Source organism: Scyliorhinus canicula, chromosome 15, assembly GCF_902713615.1.
Source record: "Scyliorhinus canicula chromosome 15, sScyCan1.1, whole genome shotgun sequence".
Taxonomy (NCBI): domain Eukaryota; kingdom Metazoa; phylum Chordata; class Chondrichthyes; order Carcharhiniformes; family Scyliorhinidae; genus Scyliorhinus; species Scyliorhinus canicula.
This window is the reverse complement of record NC_052160.1, coordinates 38,585,336-38,606,370: the sequence shown is the minus strand read 5'-3', so window position 1 is coordinate 38,606,370 and position 21,035 is coordinate 38,585,336. Positions and strand designations below refer to the sequence as shown.

General features: G+C 49.4%; 1 protein-coding gene across 3 annotated transcripts in view; it reads left to right on the top strand.

Annotated features, from left to right (window-relative positions):
* LOC119978887 (interleukin-21 receptor-like) overlaps nucleotides 1-21,035 on the top strand; it is a 110,113-nt gene that overhangs the window by 54,695 nt on the left and 34,383 nt on the right. For all 3 annotated transcript variants that reach the window (XM_038820795.1, XM_038820797.1, XM_038820796.1), the window contains exons 6-7: nucleotides 3,911-4,079; nucleotides 12,190-12,298. In XM_038820795.1, the coding sequence (XP_038676723.1) occupies nucleotides 3,911-4,079; nucleotides 12,190-12,298 (278 nt within the window). The remainder of the gene's footprint in view (nucleotides 1-3,910; nucleotides 4,080-12,189; nucleotides 12,299-21,035) is intronic.

Genomic DNA, 21,035 nt, shown 5'->3' with positions numbered 1-21,035 from the left:
CCTCTGACAGTGCGGCACTCCCCCAGTACTGACCCTCTGACAGTGCAGCGCTCCTTCAGTACTGCCCCTCCAACGGTGCAGTGCTCATTCAGTACTGACCCTCTGACAGTGCAGCACTCCCTCATTACTGATCCTCTGACAGTGCAGCACTCCTTCAGTACTGACCCTCTGACAGTGCAGCACTCCCTCCGTACTGACCCTCTGACAGTACGGCACTCTCTCAGTACTGACCCTCTGACAGTGCAGCACTCCCTCAGTACTCACCCTCTGACAATGCAGCACTCCCTCAGTACTGACCCTCTGACAGTGCAGCACTCCCTCATTTCTAATCCTCTGACACTGCAGCTCTCCCTCAGTACTGACTCTCTGACACTGCAGCACTCCCTCAGTACTGACCCTCTGACACTGCAGCACTCCCTCAGTACTGACCCTCTGACAGTGCAGCACTCCCTCAGTACTGACCCTCTGACACTGCAGCTCTCCCTCAGTACTGACCCTCTGACAGTGCGGCACTCCCCCAGTACTGACCCTCTGACAGTGCAGCGCTCCTTCAGTACTGACCCTCTGACACTGCAGCACTCCCTCAGTACTGACCCTCTGACAGTGCAGCATTCCCTCAGTACTGACCCTCTAACAGTGCAGCACTCCCTCAGTACTGACTCTGGCAGTGCAGCTCCTTCAGTACTGACCCTCTGACAGTGCAGCACTTCCTCAGTACTGACCCTCTGACAATGCGGCACTCCCTCAGTACTGACCCTCTGACAGTGCAGCACTCCCTCAGTACTGACTCTAGCAGTGCAGCACTCCTTCAGTACTGACCCTCTGACAGTGCAGCACTCCCTCAGTACTGACCCTCTAACAGTGCAGCACTCCCTCAGTACTGACTCTGGCAGTGCAGCTCCTTCAGTACTGACCCTCTGACAGTGCAGCACTTCCTCAGTATTGACCCTCTGACAGTGCAGCACTCCCTCAGTACTGACCCTCTGACACTTCAGCACTCCGTCAGTACTGACCCTCTGACACTGCAGCACTCCCTCTGTACTGACCCTCTGACACTGCAGCACTCCCTCAGTACTGACCCTCTGACAGTGCAGCATTCCCTCAGTACTGACCCTCTGACAGTGCAGCACTCCTTCAGTACTGACCCTCTGACACTGCAGCACTCCCTCAGTACTGACCCTCTGACAGTGCAGCACTCCCTCAGTACTGACCCTCTGACACTGCAGCTCTCCCTCAGTACTGACCCTCTGACAGTGCGGCACTCCCCCAGTACTGACCCTCTGACAGTGCAGCGCTCCTTCAGTACTGCCCCTCCAACGGTGCAGTGCTCATTCAGTACTGACCCTCTGACAGTGCAGCACTCCCTCATTACTGATCCTCTGACAGTGCAGCACTCCTTCAGTACTGACCCTCTGACAGTGCAGCACTCCCTCAGTACTGACCCTCTGACAATGCAGCACTCCCTCAGTACTGACCCTCTGACAGTGCAGCACTCCCTCATTTCTAATCCTCTGACAGTGCAGCACTCTCTCATTACTGACTCTCTGGCAGTTCAGCACTCTCTCAGCACTGACTCTGACACTGCAGCTCTTCCTCAGTACTGACCCTCTGACAGTGCAGCACTCCCTCAGTACTGACCCTCTGACACTGCAGCTCTCCCTCAGTACTGACTCTCTGACACTGCAGCTCTCCCTCAGTACTGACCCTCTGACACTGCAGCACTCCCTCAGTACTGACCCTCTGACAGTGCAGCACTCCCTCAGTACTGACCCTCTGACAGTGCAGCTCTCCCTCAGTACTGACCCTCTGACACTGCAGCTCTCCCTCAGTACTGACCCTCTGACAGTGCGGCACTCCCCCAGTACTGACCCTCTGACAGTGCAGCGCTCCTTCAGTACTGCCCCTCCAACGGTGCAGTGCTCATTCAGTACTGACCCTCTAACAGTGCAGCACTCCCTCATTACTGATCCTCTGACAGTGCAGCACTCCTTCAGTACTGACCCTCTGACAGTGCAGCACTCCCTCAGTACTGACCCTCTGACAGTACGGCACTCCCTCAGTACTGACCCTCTGACAGTGCAGCACTCCCTCAGTACTCACCCTCTGACAATGCCGCACTCCCTCAGTACTGACCCTCTGACAGTGCAGCACTCCCTCATTTCTAATCCTCTGACAGTGCAGCACTATCTCATTACTGACTCTCTGGCAGTTCAGCACTCTCTCAGCACTGACTCTGACACTGCAGCTCTTCCTCAGTACTGACCCTCTGACAGTGCAGCACTCCCTCAGTACTGACCCTCTGACACTGCAGCTCTCCCTCAGTACTGACTCTCTGACACTGCAGCTCTCCCTCAGTACTGACCCTCTGACACTGCAGCACTCCCTCAGTACTGACCCTCTGACAGTGCAGCACTCCCTCAGTACTGACCCTCTGACAGTGCAGCTCTCCCTCAGTACTGACCCTCTGACACTGCAGCTCTCCCTCAGTACTGACCCTCTGACAGTGCGGCACTCCCCCAGTACTGACCCTCTGACAGTGCAGCGCTCCTTCAGTACTGACCCTCTGACACTGCAGCACTCCCTCAGTACTGACCCTCTGACAGTGCAGCACTCCCTCAGTACTGACCCTCTGACAGTGCAGGACTCCCTCAGTACTGACCCTCTGACAGTGCAGCACTCCCTCAGTACTGACCCTCTGACAATGCGGCACTCCCTCAGTACTGACCCTCTGACAGTGCAGCACTCCCTCAGTACTGACTCTAGCAGTGCAGCACTCCTTCAGTACTGACCCTCTGACAGTGCAGCACTCCCTCAGTACTGACCCTCTAACAGTGCAGCACTCCCTCAGTACTGACTCTGGCAGTGCAGCTCCTTCAGTACTGACCCTCTGACAGTGCAGCACTCCTTCAGTACTGACCCTCTGACAGTGCAGCACTCACTCAGTACTGACCCTCTGACAGTGCAGCACTCTCTCAGTACTGACCCTCTGACAGTGCAGCGCTCCTTCAGTACTGACCCTCTGACAGTGCAGCACTTCCTCAGTATTGACCCTCTGACAGTGCAGCACTCCCTCAGTACTGACCCTCTGACACTGCAGCACTCCGTCGGTACTGACCCTCTGACACTGCAGCACTCCCTCTGTACTGACCCTCTGACACTGCAGCACTCCCTCAGTACTGACTCTCTGACAGTGCGGCATTCCCTCAGTACTGACCCTCTGACAGTGCAGCACTCCCTCAGTACTGACACTCTGACAGTGCAGCGCTCCCTCAGTACTGACCCTCTGACAGTGCAGCACTCCGTCGGTACTGACCCTCTGACACTGCAGCACTCCCTCAGTACTGACCCTCTGACAGTGCAGCACTCCCTCAGTACTGCCACTCTGACAGTGCAGCACTCCCTCAGTGCTGACCCTCTGACAGTGCAGCACTCCCTCAGTGCTGACCCTCTGACACTGCAGCACTCCCTCAGTACTGACCCTCTGACAGTGCAGCACTCCCTCAGTACTGCCACTCTGACAGTGCAGCACTCCCTCAATACTGACCCTCTGACAGTGCAGCACTCCCTCAGTACTGACCCTCTGACAGTGCGGCACTTCCTCAGTACTGACCCTCTGACAGCGCAGCACTCCCTCAGTGCTGACCCTCTGACACTGCAGCACTCCCTCAGTACTGACCCTCTGACAGTGCAGCACTCCTTGTTCTACACTCTAATGGAACATTAAACTAATGGCCCACTAAGCCACATTCAATTATGAATTTTAATGAACTGGCTGATAATTACCATGGAGATCAGGTCAACTGGGTGGGTGTGATGACCATAATCGGTCCGCAGGAAACAGCTGATCCAGCTCCGAGGCAAAGGGTTTATATTTTCAACGATTAATGAAATTATTGCTTTTGATTTACAGAGCCAGAAAGTCAAGTGGATAAGAAATGACCAAACAGTTTTCCCACTGGTGGCCTCGGAGTTGGTCTCAGGCACGGAGTATGCAGCACAGATCCGGAGTTGCCCTGCCGAAGGCTCTGGTTACGCCGGGACCTGGAGTTACTGGAGCCCCCCTGTGAAGTGGAGGACAGGTTAGTGACCCACTCAGAATGATGGGAGGGATCAATGGATTTCTTTGTTCAAAGGGTCACCACTGACAAACCCTGGGCAGAATTGGAGAACGGTAAATTCCCATAGGTCTGAACTCCATATGAGCAGAATATGGGGGAGGCGCTCGGAGTGGGCAAGGGAGGAGCGGAGGGGGCTGAGCTGGAGAGGAGTGAGGAGGGGCAGAGAATAGAGGGGGTAAGGAGAAGAGGGGTGAGGAAGGGCAGACAGGTTGATGTGGAAAGGGCTGAGGCAGAGCACTGAGTAACAGAAAGGACGAGGGAGAGACGAGATGAGGAGGAGAGGAGATGACCGAGGAGGAATGGATGTGGGTGTGAGGAGAGGGTAGGAGAGGGAGAGTGAGGGGCAGGGTGAAGAGGAGTTCCACTCTGTGCCTCTCATTTTACTCAGCAGCATCACTCACGGTATGAAGCTAATTCCATCTTGACTGGTAGAACATCCTGTTGTATAAAACTCACCTCAGTCCCTCAGAGGTCAGTGACTTCCTACTGGGACTGTTTAGCTTTGTTCCCCCTCGCTCTCTAGTTCCCCACTGCTTTCCAGAATTGCCAATTCTTTCTGGGACTCAGTTCCACTGGCTGCTGCAGCCCCCGATCAAGCAACCATTCTCTAAGTGTTGGAAATGGCAGTGTTGACAGGTTCAGAGGTCACAGAGTTGTCCTCCACTGATGCAGCCATGTGCAGGCGTCCTTGATCTGTCGCCCATTCCTGTCCAGGTGCTGAGACACCTGCTAAAGGTGCTGCCACAATTGCCATTTCTTCACCAAGCGCTAACTGTTTGTCTGTGATGGGTATCACAGCTATCCAATCCCATGTTTGTACGACTCATCCCATCCCCACCTGTATCTGTTTAATCCCTGAATAATGATCAAGTGTTAGGACAGTGGCTACTTTGCTTTGCCCTCCATTGCTCAGGCCAATCATCAGCGCATAATGAAGTCAGAAAATGTTGGAAATAGTTAGTTGCTCTGGCAGCATCTGTGGAGAGGGAAACAGAATTAACATTTCAGGTCAACAACCTTTGATCAGAATTAAGAGTACTTTGAGATGTAATATTTTTAAGCAAAGAGGGGAAGAGAGGGAAAAGAACAAAAGAAAAGAAGCAGGATTGTCCGTCGGGCGCAATTCTCCGCAAATTCGGCGTGCCGTGAAGGCTGGCGTGAAACTGGCCGTGTTTCACGCCAGCCTCGGAGCTCCGTCCCGGGACCCGATTCTCCCCCCCGGGCGGGGCTAGTATCGGGGCCGGGGGAATCACGGCGACGCGGAGTTAGCGAACGTCGCTAACTCCGCCCACCAAGAGTCACGGTGGCTGACGCGCACGATGACGTCAGCCGTGCATGCGCGGGTTGGACGGCTCCAACCCGCGCATGCGTGGATGACGTCATCACGCAGACGCATCAAACCCACGCATGCGCGGGCCTTCATGCCCCTCAGCCGCCCCGCAGACTGATCCTGCGGAGTGGCGGAAGAACAAATAGTGCGCGGGTATCAGACCCGCTGCCCGCAATCGGTGCCCACTGATCGCAGGCCCATGCCACCCTTGGGTGCCATGGTTGTCCGGGACACTGAAAGCAGGTGTGATCGCGGCTGTGAAAACGGCCGTAAACTCCACGGTATTCGGCCTATCGGCCTGCGGAGAATCGCTGTTCGCCGTAAAAAACGACGAGCAGCGATTCGTGTCGGGGGGCGGCCGGAGGGGGGGGAGAATAGCAGGAGGCCATGAAAATTGTCGGGAAGGCCCTCCTGCTATTCTCCGACCCATCGTGGGCAGCGGAGAATCGCGCCCTAAGTGTTGACACTGGGACTGAATTGATTTCTACGACAGCTAAGCTTGCACTGGTCCCGGAGCTTTACATGACCCATTAATGGGTTAGCACCGGCACCATGTACAACTCAATCAATTCCTCTGTAAAACAGTGTCCGATTTGTTGGGCTTGAGATGCCACTCGAGAGGCTGGCAAGCTGCAGCCGCATATCAGCAGCACTCCATTCCCCACACACACTCATCCCAGCCAACAAGGTGGAAGCACGGAGAGCGGCACCCTGGTGTGCGGACACAGAGCGTGAGACACTGCTGGACGCTGTGGAGGAGAGGCGGGCCACCCTGTTCTCTGGGGTGGAGAGGAGATCGCCGCCTGCTGCCATACATCAGGCCTGGGCGCAGGTGGAAGAGCTCATGCGCCCCATGGGCCCACTGCCAGGACTGGTCAGTAGTGTAGGAAGAAGCTACATGACCTCCTCAGTGGGGCCAGCGTGAGTAACCAGCACGGTGCCCCTCGCACCGAGCCCTGTTCCACACACCCATAACTCCCCGCCCTCTGCCGCTGGCTAACCATTGTGCGACCGTGAAATTCTGAAGATCGGAGTGACGGTTCGCTATGCGATGGGGGAAAGTCTCCCAATCAAAGAAGTGGTCGTGGAGTAGAGACCAAAAGCAAATTATGTAACTGAGAAATTGAGAAACACCTCCATTCAGACCCCAAACCTCTGGTCGCTTATTGTTTTAATTCCCCACTCCACTCCCACTCCAACCTTTCAGTCCCCAGCCTTCTACATTGTTCCAAAGAAGCTCGAAGCCTGGGCCTCTGGACTGCTAGTCCAGTGACGTCACCACTGCGCCTTGTCAATGTGCACTTGCAATGCTGCAATCTACAGCCCGTGATCTGGAAAGTGGGATGAGGCTGAATAATCCTTTCATGGCCAGCACAGACAAAATGGGCCGAATGGCCTTCTTTTGTGCAGTAATTTTTCTCTTGTTTCTTTGATTCTATATAAATTCATGGAGAATACCTTGGGTGGCATGGTAGCACAGTGGTTAGCACTGTTACTTCACAGCGGCAGAGACCCGGGTTCAATGCTCGGGTCACTGTCTGTGCGGTGTTCTCCACCTGTCAGCGTGGGTTTCCAACTGGTGCTCCGGTTTCCTCCCACAAGTCCTGAAAGACGTGCTGTTAGATGATTTGGACATTCTAAGTTCTCCCTCTGTACCTGAACAGACGCCAGAGTGTGGTGACTAGGGGCTTTTCACAGTGACTTCACTGTAGTGTTAATGTAAGCCTACTTGTGACACTAATAAAGATTATTATTATTTCCTTGGACCCCTCCATTTTGCCTCTTGTCCCCTCCAGATTTTGTCATCGAGAACTACCACCGTGACATCGGCCATCTATTCCTCTCATTCATTCTCATCTACGTCCCTCTGAACTTGCAGCATTCCATTCTCTCTGGTCTAATCCCAACACTATCATCTATCCTGTTGTTTTTTTGTAGACCAACCTTTACCTCGCCGATTGAGAACACCAACACTCTGGCTCTTCCTCCTCCTAACTCCCACTGGACCATGTATAATGATAATTGCATCAGCACTGTTTCCTGCTCTCACCCTGGATTGACAAATTTCATCAACTGGAATTTCAATTTCCATCCTTCCCTCATCAGAATCTACTACTTCCCTTCCTCGATTTCTCTGTTAGCTACTGTTGTTCACATTTGGCTTCCATTCTCACAGATTCACCATCTCCACGGTTCTGACAATGCAACCTCTTACACCAGCACTTTCAATATGTCTTCCTTCTTCCATAACCAGGGATTCATTGTCCACCCTGGTCTCACAACCATGTCTGTTCCATTTCCCGCATCTCTGCCCTGTCCTTTACCCCTTTCCAAAACCACCGAGAGTTTCCCCTTGTCTTTACCTTACAGCCTCTACATTGAATGGCCCTCAGCCATTTTCCCCAACTCCAGCATGAGGCCACCGCAAATACATCTTCCCCTCCCCATTTAGCATTCCCAGGGCACTGTTCCCTCTGCAACACCTTGGTTCACTTCTCAATCATTTCCTGTATGCCCTTCCCTTTCCACAGCATCTTCCCATGGAAGTGCCGAAGATACAATACGGCCCTTTTACCCCCTCCATCTTCCAGGTAAAATGCAGTTTACTTGTACTTCTTTCATGCAGCTCACTCTGTGGTCCCCTCTACATTGGGGAGACCAAACACAGATTGGGTGGCCGCTTTGTACAATGCCTCTAATCAGTCCATGAGCATAATCCCGAACTTCCAACCACCTGTCATTTTTATTCTCCGCCTCTTCCCCTCAGATCTTGTCCTCCTTCACTGCTCCGATGAAGCTCAATGTAAGTCCGAGAAACAGTACCTCATCTTTTGACTAGACACTTTATAGCCTTCCAGGCGCAATATGGGTAACATCTGCCCCCATTATGTTCTCTGTTTTTGGACATGACTTTACTTTTCACATTCACATCTCCTCAGGATACATTTTTTGTTTCTTTACTTGTCCCATTACCATCTCCTTTTGTCTTGCACTATCATCCCTGTAGTATACGGGTATGTGGCAGAGAAAGGGTTAATGTGGGACTGGGAAACAGTACTCCCCACAGTATAAAGATTTACATGAACTGAGACTAGAGAGAGTTGTGGACTGGACAGAGACCTGTACAGAAGCAAGCATGGAGTTAGCTCATAGTTTGGGCTATACCCTGTTTATATGTACATAATATGAAGTCTAACAATACCACGATAAAGTTCATAGCTTGGGCTATACCCTGTTTGTATGTACATGGCATAAAGTCTCACAACACCAGGTTAAAGTCCAACAGGTTTGTTTCAAATCACTAGTCTGATGAATCACTAGCTTAATTGTTTCGAATCACTAGCTTCATCACTAGGTGATGAAGGGACTGCGCTCCGAAAGCTCGTGTTTGAAACAAACCTGTTGGACTTTAACCTGGTGTTGTAAGACTTCTTACTGTGCCCACCCCAGCCCTGCCCCGGCATCTCCACATTATATGTACACAGTTATGTGTTACCAATAAATAGTTAAGAGTGTGATTTACCAGCCACGCTGCGCCTGAAAATCAGTGCGCCACAGTGCAACATGGCCGGTAAACGACTGGAGATCCTGCTCCCTCGATCTACCCGGCTTGCGATGTGAAGCCCGCCCATTGTGGGCAGGATCATCTTTTGGCAAATCTGCATATTAGAGCGAGACGGCTAGCAGGCATGAGCAAAACATTCAGTGGTAAGCCCGGACTAGTTTAAAAAGCTTTAGTGCTGATAAAAAAAAGTCAGAGCAGCCTGTTCCTGAAACCACTGTGGCCTGCCCCAGTTCACAATCAGCGCCATATTGTGTCGTGGCCTAGCTCATTGGAAGAAAAGAAAGGCGTAAGATGTTAAAAACCTCATCCAAAGCTGGGGATCAATTGTAAAACGTTCAAAAATCCTCTGATATTCCAGGGATGGCCCCTAATTGTTGAGTTCACAGATCGCAGCAAAGAACTAGACCCCAAAGAGATCAGGACTACCATTACCGCGGGAATGGACCAAATCGTGACAAGTGGGGGAGAGACTTTGTGCAGCATTCAAAGCTGTACTCACCTGAACTTGGACAACAAGTAAACATTACCAGACCAATTTGAACTTATCCAAGGGCCAGACCAAATCCAAAATTGGGCGGCGCAATTCTCCGCCCCCCACGCCGGGTGGGAGAATAGCGGGAGGGCCTCCTGACATTCTTCACACCCTCCCGCTTTTTTTACGGCGAGCGGCGATTCTCCGAGGCCAATGGGCCGAGCGGCCGGACTTCACGCCCGTTTCAACATGGCAGCAAACACACTTGCTTGCTGCCGTCATGAAACGGGCGGGGCATCTGGGGGCCCGATTGGCACGGCAGTACCACAGCCATGCCAAGGGAGGCATAGGACCGCGATCGGTGCCCACCGATCGCGGGCCGTGCATCCGTAACGGACGCACTCTTTTCCCTCCGCCGTCCCACAAGATCAAGCCGCCACGTCTTGCGGAGCGGCTGAGGGAAAAGACGCCAACTGCGCATCCGCGGGTTGGCGTTGTCCAACCTGCGCATGCGCGGCTGACGTCATCGGACGCGTCAGCTGGCATGACGTTTGACGTGCGGCCTTGACGACCGCCGTGACGCACGGGGCCGTGCTCCTAGCCCCGCCCGGGGGGGAGAATCGGCCCCGGGAGTGGGCGTGAAGGCTGCCATGGGTCACGGCCTGTCCCACGGCAGCCTTTACGATTCTCCGCATTTGCGGAGAATCTCGCCCGGGGACTTTGATGGAAAGATTGTTCAGATACATGATAGCTTCAGGACTAGATAAAAAGATAGAAGTTGAACGAGTGAATGCACCTCTTTATTCAGTAGACAATGATATAATTCTAAGGCAAGGAATAAACAAATCCTCAGATAAATTTATTGAAGCTCTAAAATATTTTGATACATATTTTAATCTAAGAAGCAATAAAGATTTAGAGAGTGCGAAATTGAAAAAATGTGTCCAATAGTCTAAAGAACCAGTTGGCTCTTTTAAAGAACAAAGAACAAAGCAAAGTACAGCACAAGAACAGGCCCTTCGGCCCTCCAAGCCCGTGCCGACCATGCTGCCCGTCTAAACTAAAATCTTCTACACTTCCTGGGTCCATATTCCTCTATTCCCATCCTATTCATGTATTTGTCAAGATGCCCCTTAAATGTCACTATCGTCCCTGCTTCCACCACCTCCTCCGGCAGTGAGTTCCAGGCCCCCACTACCCTCTGTGTAAAATATTTGCCTCGTACATCTCCTCTAAACCTTGCCCCTCGCACCTTAAACCTATGCCCCCTAGTAATTGATCCCTCTACCCTGGGGAAAAGCCTCTGACTATCCACTCTGTCTATGCCCCTCATAATTTTGTAGACCTCTACCAGGTCGCCCCTCAACCTCCATCGTTCCTGTGAGAACAAACCAAGTTTATTCAACCGCTCCTCATAGCTAATGCCCTCCATACCAGGCAACATCCTGGTAAATCTCTTCTGCATAAATCTCTTTATAAATCTCTTTATAAACAAATTGTACAGATTGGCTTCAGGCTGTGACTATGGTAACCTTAATTCAGAACTCATGAGGGACAGAATTGTTGTCAGAGTGGCTGACGATGCCCTTTCAGACACACTACAGGCCAAGAAAAGGCCTTCCATATAGTCAGACAGTCTAAAATCCGTCAAGGCCACTGATCCATTTTATATGGCAAAAGCAAGCCATGGTGCAGAGTGACTCCAACTGTCCCACCAGTGAAGCAACAAAGGAGCAGGGAGAATCTGGGCCAAAGAAGGCTGACCACAAAAGGGTGGTCGACCATGTCAGACAAAGTGGAGTTCAACTCCAAGGAGTGGAAAAACTGTATCAGAAAAAGACAAGCAAGTGCCAGAAACGCAAACCCCAACAAAGATTGCTCAAATCAGCAGAGGCTATTACTCCTCCAAATGTGACCGGATCGAAATCTGGAAGAATCGTCAAACTTCCAGGTCATCTGAGATTATAAAATTAGAGGTTTGAGAGGGAGAGAAAAGGGGAGCCTGAATGAAGACTTGCGGGCGGCGGGGATGTAGTGTAAGGGTATGCGGCATTGCAAGGGTTAATGTGGGACTGGGAAACATTACTTCCCACAGTATGATGTAAAAAGACACTTGAACTGACACTAGAGAGTTGTGGAACTGGGCAGAAACCCATGTAGAAGCAAGCATGGAATTAGTTCATAGTTTGAGCTACATTTGTACATAGTTATGTGTTAGCAGCAAACAGTTAATGTTCAACGATGCAAGACTCAGAACCTATTTGTGAGACCTACTGAACATCCAACAACCCATTTTGTCATTTTCTCTCCCCTGCCTCCTCCACGTCACAGATCTTCCAGTTTGCCCTTTAGTCCCCACCCTCCCTTTTCCTGCTCCACTAAAAACTGTTACATCTCAAAGTGCTCCCAGTTCTGATGAAGTGGGCCACTGACCTGAAAAGTTAACTCTATTTCTCTGTCCACAGGTGCTGCCAGACCTGCTGAATATTTCCAACATTTTATTTTATTTTATTTTTCCAGTGTCTGGAGCGCCTTGCTCTTGTACAATATCAGAGCAGCTGCTTGCATAACGCTAATATAGACTTGAACCATGGTACAAGCCTTCAGGGTAGAAAACTCTTTTAAAACTGAAAGCACGATCAAAATTTTAAACTGCCACCACTTTTAATGTAATAATAATCTCGTCTTTTGTCGCACTCTACAGCACTGCGCAAGACAGAACTTGGACAGATATCCTGGCTTCCATTCCTCTACTGCCTTATCCCTACACTGATTGGAGTGGTGGTGCTTATGACACTCAACATACCTCAAAGGTAAGTGATATACCTTCAATTCACAGTGAGGCAGAGAGAGCACCATACACACACCACGCACGCACACCATACACTCACACCATGCACATGATACATACACGCCACACACACAAACATAGCACACTCTCACACCAGACACACACTACACCCACACCACACATACATACCACGCACACACATACGTACACACACCCACAATGCCCAACACACCATACACATCATGCACACACAGATAACACACACCCCCACAGACCACACATGCCCCACACCACATCCATACACAATACACCCATGCACACTCGCGCATCACACACACCACAGCCACACACCACACCCTCTCTCTTTCTCCCTCTCTAAATTTTACAACCCCTCTTTCGCCTGAACCTTCCCATTCTCCTCCTGGACCCTTTCCTCTTCCGTCCTTCTCATATTCCACAAAGGATGCTCTTTACAAGGAATTTGTTACGCAGGTTCTAAGAAAAACTATCAGATCTCACCTATGCTGCAATGTTGCAGAAATACCCTTAGTTGGTAAAATATGGCAGGGCGGGAGATGTGGATTATAGAGTTTAATATAGAGATTAATTTCAGAGGAACTTGATGAAGTCCCCCATTCCTGTGATGTCAGTGATATGTAAATAGTAACTGGTCTTGTCCGAATGGTTCCAATTGATTTATAACTTAAACTGATGTGGAGTAATCATAATGAATTAATTAATAAATTAGTATTCGAGATGTTATATTGTACCACATCCTCAGTCAATTGTCTCCTTTCAGTTAACACTGGGGAGCACGATAGCATTGTGGATAGCACAATCGCTTCACAGCTCCAGGGTCCCAGGTTCGATTCTGGCTTGGGTCACTGTCTGTGCGGAGTCTGCACATCCTCCCCGTGTGTGCGTGGGTTTCCTCAGGGTGCTCCGGTTTCCTCCCACAGTCCAAAGATGTGCGGGTTAGGTGGATTGGCCATGCTAAATTGCCCTTAGTGTCCAAAATTGCCCTTAGTGTTGGGTGAGGTTACTGGGTTACGGGGATAGGGTGGAGGTGTTGACCTTGGGTAGGGTGCTCTTTCCAGGAGCCGGTGCAGACTCGATGGGCCGAATGGCCTCCTTCTGCACTGTAAATTCTATGAAAATCTATGAAACACAATCAACAGGAGTAAAATGGTGGTGCTGTTGAAAATCTTCAATATGGGGAATGTGATGGGGTTGAGTTGTTGCCTCAGATAACTTTCCAAACAGTGTATCATCCAGGAGTTTAAATCCCTCCATAACAAGGCGGCTCGGTGGTGCAGTGGTTAGCACTGCTGCCTTACGGCGCCGAGGAACCGGGGTCACTGTCCGTGTGGAGTTTGCACATTCTCCCCGTGTTTACGTGGGTTTCACTCCCAAAACCCAAAGGTGTGCAGGGCAGGTGGATTGGCCTCCCTAAAATTGCCCCTTAATTAAAAAAAAAAGAATTGGCTACACTAAATTTATATATTTTTAAAATCTCTCCATAATTTGACCCCTCCCTACCTCTGTAATCTCCTCCAGGTCTACAACCTTCCAGCATTTCCGCATTCCTCCAACTCCTATCTCTTCCGTATTTCCTACCTCTTTCGCCCACCCTTTGACAGCTGTGTGTAAACCCTAAATTCTGGAATTTCTTCCCTAAATCTCGCTACCTCTTTCTCCTTTCAGCAAGCCTTAAAACCTAATTGTTTGGTTTATATTTGATCAGGTCCTTAGACCTCTTAATCTCTTCTTCATTAGTTCAACATCCAGATTTTCCTTGTTATGCTCCGGTGAAGCGGCTTGCGATGTTTTCCGTGTTAAGGGCGCTTATTGTTATTGAGTGTCAAGTACATAGCAGCACTCCTCAGTTAGAGATTCAGCTGTTCCCAAGAGGAATGTCTCAGGGTTATTCTGTGGGATTCCAGTCCCAAATTAACAGATCTCATGGCTCAGGATTCCTGGCTTAAAAAGTAAGAACAAAAATCTGTCGATGGTCAGGGGCCGAGGGGGGGTCATGCCCATCAAACGAGGGTGGGGGGGGGAGGGTTGATGGGTGGGGGAGTGCAGGGCAGCTAAGTAGGTGCCTCCACGTGGTTGGAAGGGGGTGATTGGTGGGGGTCCTAGAAGGGAGGGGATGCTGTCAGAGGGCTTGGAAGGGCCTGAAGAGGGGACCCCACAGCGGAATGTCCTCACTTGGGAGGTGTGGGGTAGTGTCCATGTGTGTGAAGGGTGACATTGCCATGGGTGGAGGCTGTAGGAGACAAGCTCACTTAGAGTTCAGGACACCCTTTCAAAATGGTGGCCTGATCTCTGCGTTCAGCTCACCAGTGCTAAAAAAAAGTTCTAAGCGTGGGCTAAGCCGGTGAGAAACTCTTCAGGGCATAAAAAAGTGATTAAGTGACATTAAATAGCGGTGGGGAACTCGCTGGTAGAGCGGGAAACTCCCTGATAAAAACGCCCCAAATTAACTTGGAAATGTTGGGGGAGAATCGTGCCCTCTGCTTCTCTCTCAACAGATGCTGCTGAGTTTATTCAGGGTTTTCTGTTTTTAATTACTTCTTTCTAAAGTTCACAGCAACATTTTCTGAGAGTGGACAAAATGCTTTGTAATGTTGTGTATGGATCAGATTTGACTAATGATTGGTCTGAGTGATCAACTCAGGTTCTATCCTTTGAGCACTCTGAGGAATTATTGAAAACCATAGTCCTTTATACAGCATATTAATCCCACGTTAAAGGTACATGACCTTTGACGCCAGTTGATTCATGTAATCAGTTGTAATTCTTTACTGCAAACCTATTTCCCTGAACCTGGACTTCCTGGTGTAACTGTTCTTAAATCCTTTGTAAAACAGGCTTTATCAACTGTTATCTTTCCAAACCTCTACCTCTACCATGTTTCTTATCGGAGCCCCTAAAGTTACTCTTCAATTTACTCACGCCTGCTGTCATTACTCTCCTGTATTTCTTTATGCAGCACTTTATAGAACAGAAGACAAGGTCATGCTTTCCTTTAATGACATTTCACATCCACTGTGCTTATATTGGAAAGTCTGTTTCTCCATGATAAAAAGTTCAACTCCCAATCCCTTTGGCTCTCCACAATGTTTAACAGATTCCTGTCCCTCATCACTGCTGTCACTGCTGGAAAGTTTGTGAAATCAGGCAAGGACTGGATCTGGCTTTGCAACTTCACAGGGATTCACCCAATCCTTTATCAAGTAACGAATCAAAACGCAGTCAGAAAACGATTTTATAGTCTATCAATAAAACAAATTATTCCAATTCATTCCCAGAATCTCAATGGATCAAAGCCTCACCAATTCACATCCTTTGTATATAATTCCAATGGACCAAACTCCTGCAAAGTCATTCCTCGCATCCAGAATTTCAGTGGAGGAAGACCCTTTGTATTCATTCCCATTCTGCAAGGTGCCAACAGACCAAACCCCTTCCATTCCTCATGTGTGAAACCCATGGCAGGATATTTCACCATGGGGGCCACACCAATATTCAACTCATCAGAGAAGGACACATAAATTTTCAACAGAGATAATTGGAGTAATCAGGACCAGGAAGCAGTGCTCATATTCCTTGCTTATCCCAAGGGACCCAAAGTCATTAATAGAACCCTTACTTCCATTACAGTTGAGAGGAACTAACCCCACATAGATTGGGGATTAAGTCTTGAGTGTGCTGATGTGAATGACTCAGTTCCACATCAACCATTGGATTATCAAATTGATACGAAGGGGGCCAAATGTTGTAAAATCAGATTGTAAGAGTCTCGGGGAGGCTGTGGAGTGTAGTGCGCAGTGTGGAAAAAATCTAGAGACTGCATTGCCACCTCTATCAAAGAGACATTCTGCCAGCTTGGCTGTTGTTCCTCGCCGCCTCCTCTCATTTTTACTCAATCATATTTCCTCAGGAAGCTGCTTGTCAGTTGAACTAAAAATATAAAAACGCAAACAGGGCAGACTGATCCTAAAAATAGAAACCTGCAGCTGCAGCATCAACTTCAAACAACGCCATTAGTCTTCGTAAAAGTCATGTCTGTGCAGTCCTCTTAGAGAAACTCACTTTGACTTGGCTGCTGTCCTCAAATTACAACTCGTTACAATCATACAGAATGGTAATGGAAAAACAGGACATTCAGCCCAATCAATCCTCCACCCTGTTCCCATATCCCTTTACTCCCCCATCTCCTTAAACCACCAGTCCAATCTATCCTCAAATGTTGACATACTTCAATCACATTGATCTGTCCAAAGGCGTTGAGCGATGGGTTTTCAAAGCTGAATAGGGATATGATCCCGCTATTTGGGAGTCCATGACAAAGGAATAAAATAATTAGAAGGATGAAGAGAGAGGATAGGAGTCATATCTTCACACAGAGAATTGTTGCAGAATGCACAGTCATTTCAGGAAGGCTGGGCTGAATTATGCAGGCAGCCGGGGGGCAGTAAGGTGGTCACGTCACATGGAAGCATTAGGAAAGCTGAGTTTATAAAAAGTAATTGGGTGCGATCTATCGGCCTCACCACACCCGACTTAGGATGCAATGAGGCCGGTAAATCCCGTGAGAAGCCTCTCCAGAGATTAATCGGTGGCATCGTGATCTGGTTCCCACCCATTGAGGGCGGGACCCAGATTTGCATATTTAAGTGAGCAGTTAGTCTCACTTGAATATATCAACGCCGGATCTACCCAGCGCCCGGGACCTAATGGCATTGCCTCGGAGACCCTGAGAGGGCATTGTTGAGCACTGGTTTGCACAAATGTGGGCCAGGCACTTGGGGGGTCTCCCAAGCGATCGGGGGCCCTTGGGTGGCACTGGCTTGCTGTTAGGGGCACTATTGCCTTGCCTTATGAGAACATAGAACATAGAACAGTACAGCACAGAACAGGCCCTTCGGCCCTCAATGTTGTGCCGAGCAATGATCACCCTATTCAAACCCACGTATCCACCCTATACCCAGCGGTGGGGTGTGAGGGGCTCAATGACTCCCTTCTTGGTGAGTTGGGGAATTGGGGGATCCAAAGGCCATGGTGGGGGGGGGGGGGTTTGGAGATCTAGGCTATGTATGGCCTCGGAGGGGCAGTCCTTGCAGAGTCCCGTTTAATAGCGGTGTTGTTCTCGGCACTGCTTGCGCCGGGAAACACCCGGATAAACACGCTCAACACAGGACTCTGTTTCATTTGTGTTAAATTGGGCTGATTATGATATATTTGCACACCTTTGACTGGAATTCAATGTTACTTTCCAAATTAAACGTGAGGTGCACAGGGATCACAGGTCTACATATCCCTGACCATAAAGGTATCTGCTTTGTTGTGTGTTTGGGATCTAGTTCTTTAGTGCTTGTTATTCTCCCAAAGGAAGTTGCTTGAGACTTGTTTGTTATAACCGTTACTCTTTATTTACGGCTACTGAATACATATTGCGACCTCTGCACGAGGTTAGAACATCTGCTCCATCCAGACCTCTTACTTAATCATGTTATGTTACTTCATCATTACAAGCATCATGTGCCTCTGATGTTCTCCCTCCGCATTTTCCCCCAAGTATTTATCCCAGTTACGTACATATCTCTACATCTCCCGCAAAGTCTCAGACTTCACAGGGTTAGTTTCTAAAGTGCTTTGATCAATCTCCTTGATCTTGTCTGATCTCTTCCTGAGGTCAAGGACCTCCCACACCCTCCCTTCTGATGGTCTGAGTGTTCTCCTGGGTGGCTGCAGAGCTTTGTCTTGTTTCTCTTTCCTTATCTCCATCAGGATCTGAATAGTAAGCCCAGTTTTTCCCCCCAAGAATATTAAGGCATTGCAGTTTCTCCTTATAGATCCCTTGGCCGGCTCAATCCTGTATCATCTCAGTTGTGGAGCTCCTTCAATTATTAGGCCGGGGGGAGGGGGGGGGGGGGGATCTTCCCAAAAAGGAACAAAGTTTCTGAGCAAGTGCGTTTAGCCACGTGTTTCCTGGCACTTGCAGTGCCGAGAAATATTTGGCTATTCAACGCCACTCACTAGACCTCCCCCCCCTCCCCCAAGCCTGCACGCAACATGGGAGGGGCCCTCAGCCCCCCACACAACCCCCCACACCCACACAGGGCAACCCCGGCCCGATCACATGCGTATAAAAAATGCCAGCTTGGCACCTTGGCAGTGCCAACCTGGAACCATAGCATTGCCCCTGCCAGCTGGCAGCACCACTTTGGCACAAAAGAACAAAGAAAAGTACAGCACAAGAACAGGCCCTTCAGCCCTCCAAGCCTGCGCCGGCCATGCTGCCCGTCTAAACTAAAATCTTCTTCACTTCTGGGGTCCGTATCCCTCTATTCCCATCTTACTCATGTATTTGTCAAGATGCCCCTTAAACGTCACTATCGTCCCTGCTTCCACCACCTCCTCCGGCAGCGAATTCCAGGCACCCACTACCCTCTGTGTAAAAAAAAACTTGCCTCGTACATCTACTCTAAACCTTGCCCCTCGCACCTTAAACCTATGCCCCCTCGTAATTGACCCCTCTACCCTGGGGAAAAGCCTCTGACGATCCACTCTGTCTATGCCCCTCATAATTTTGTAGACCTCTGTCAGGTCGCCCCTCAACCTCCGTCATTCCAGTGAGAACAAACCGAGTTTATTCAACCGCTCCTCATAGCTCATGATCTCCATACCAGGCAACATCCTGGTAAATCTCTCCTGCACCCTCTCTAAAGCTTCCACATCCTTCTGGCAGTGTGGAGACCAGAATTGAACACTACACTCCAAATGTGGCCTAACTAAGGTTCTATACAGCTGCAACATGACTTGCCAATTTTTATACTCAATGCCCCGGCCAATGAAGGCAAGCATGCCGTATGCCTTCTTGACTACCTTCTCCACCTGTGTTGCCCCTTTCAGTGACCTGTGGACCTGTACACCAAGATCTCTCTGACTGTAAATACTCTTGAGGGTTCTACCATTCACTGTATATTTCCTACCTGTATTAGACCTTCCAAAATATATCACCTCACATTTGTCCGAATTAAACTCCATTTGCCATTTCACCGCCCAAGTCTCCAAACAATCGAAATCCTGCTGTATCCTGTGACAGTCCTCATCGCTATCTGCAATTCCATCAACTTTGTGTCATCAGCAAACTTACTAGCCAGTTACATTTTCCTCCAAATCATTTATATAAACTACGAGCAGCAAAGGTCCCAGCACTGATCCCTACAGAATACCACTAGTCACAGCCCTCCAATCAGAAAAGCACCCTTCCATTGCTACTCTCTGCCTTCTATGACCTAGCCAGTTCTGTATCCATCTTGCCAGCTCACCTCTGATTCCGTGTGACTTTACCTTTTGTAGCAGAAGGCACCCAGGTGGCACTGCCAGGGCAGCAGGGCACCACCCTGCATAAAGGGCATTCAGCTGGGAGCCTCTGAATCCCTTGGAGACCACTACGCGTGCCGTTCCGCCTGGTCCCCATTTGTGGGGAGTCGTACCAAATGGAGCTCGCCTGAGGTCCCCGAACAAAGGATTTGAATCCCAAAGCCTCAGGTACCTCGGGAATCTGCACATTAGAGTGAGGCTTACTGCCTCGCTCTAATATGCAGATTTGCCAAAAACTAATTATGCCTATTGTGGATGGAATTCCTCTTGCAACGTCTCGCCAGGTTCAACCATTGCAAGCCGGGTAGATCCCAGGAGCAGTCTCCCGGCTTTCACCGGCCTAGCTGTGCAGCGGTGAGATGCCTTCCGCGCAGCGTGGCTGGAAGATCGTGCCCGAAGCCAATTTCTGATGTTCTCGTACCTGGCCTTCAGCACTGATAAACCTGCTATTTGCCTGAAGTGAAAGTTACAAGCCTGTTTGTTTCTCTCATCTTGCTCATGCTGTTTCACCCTCTCATGTCGTTCAAGATAATAATAGCTTTTAGTTTCTGTTGCAGAGCTGAACATTGTGCTCTCAATCTCCTTCCTATCAGCAACTCTGATGCTGAGAAACTTTTGTAATGATGATGTGCTGTAACTCAAAAGCTAAATTGAGACCTTCATTGTCCTCCATCAATTCTTTGATGGCTCACAAACCTCTCTCAGCTTCTCCATTTGCCTGAGGATACTGAGGTGAGCTGATTATGCAAATCAATCATATTCTTTTGCAAAGGTTCGGAATAACTCTTTCGCAAATTGCAGACCATTGTCTAACAATACAATGTGTGGAATGCCGTGTGTTGCATAAATTCTCTTCAGTGACAAAATAATTGTTGCCGTCATGTTACTGTTCAATCTGTTCACTTCAATCAATGTTGACTGGTAATCAACAACAATAAGGAACATCTTGTTTCGAAAAGTCCATTCTCAGGCACTCCCATGGCCTTGATGGAAAAGTAGACAGTGATAGTGTTTCTTTTTGCTCATGGCCATTCACTGCACACATAAGACAATTCAAAATAATTTCTTCTATAAAATGATTAATGCCTGACCACCAGACTGATTGCTGGGCCTTGGATCAGCATTTTGCTGTCCCTAGGTGACCTTGGTGAAGTCTTTGAAGAAGATCAAGCCGAGGTGTTCTCGGAATGATTATTCTGTCTTTAAAATCAATGATCGTGAGTTGTTTTCTCTGCTTGAAGTACTGACGTGGAACTAGACTTTTGAGACTATAGTCTGTTCATCCAACTGATAATATTTTTTTTATCTGGACACATTCATCGCCTTCCTGCTGTGCTTGTTTTTGTCTCCTGCAACTTATTTGC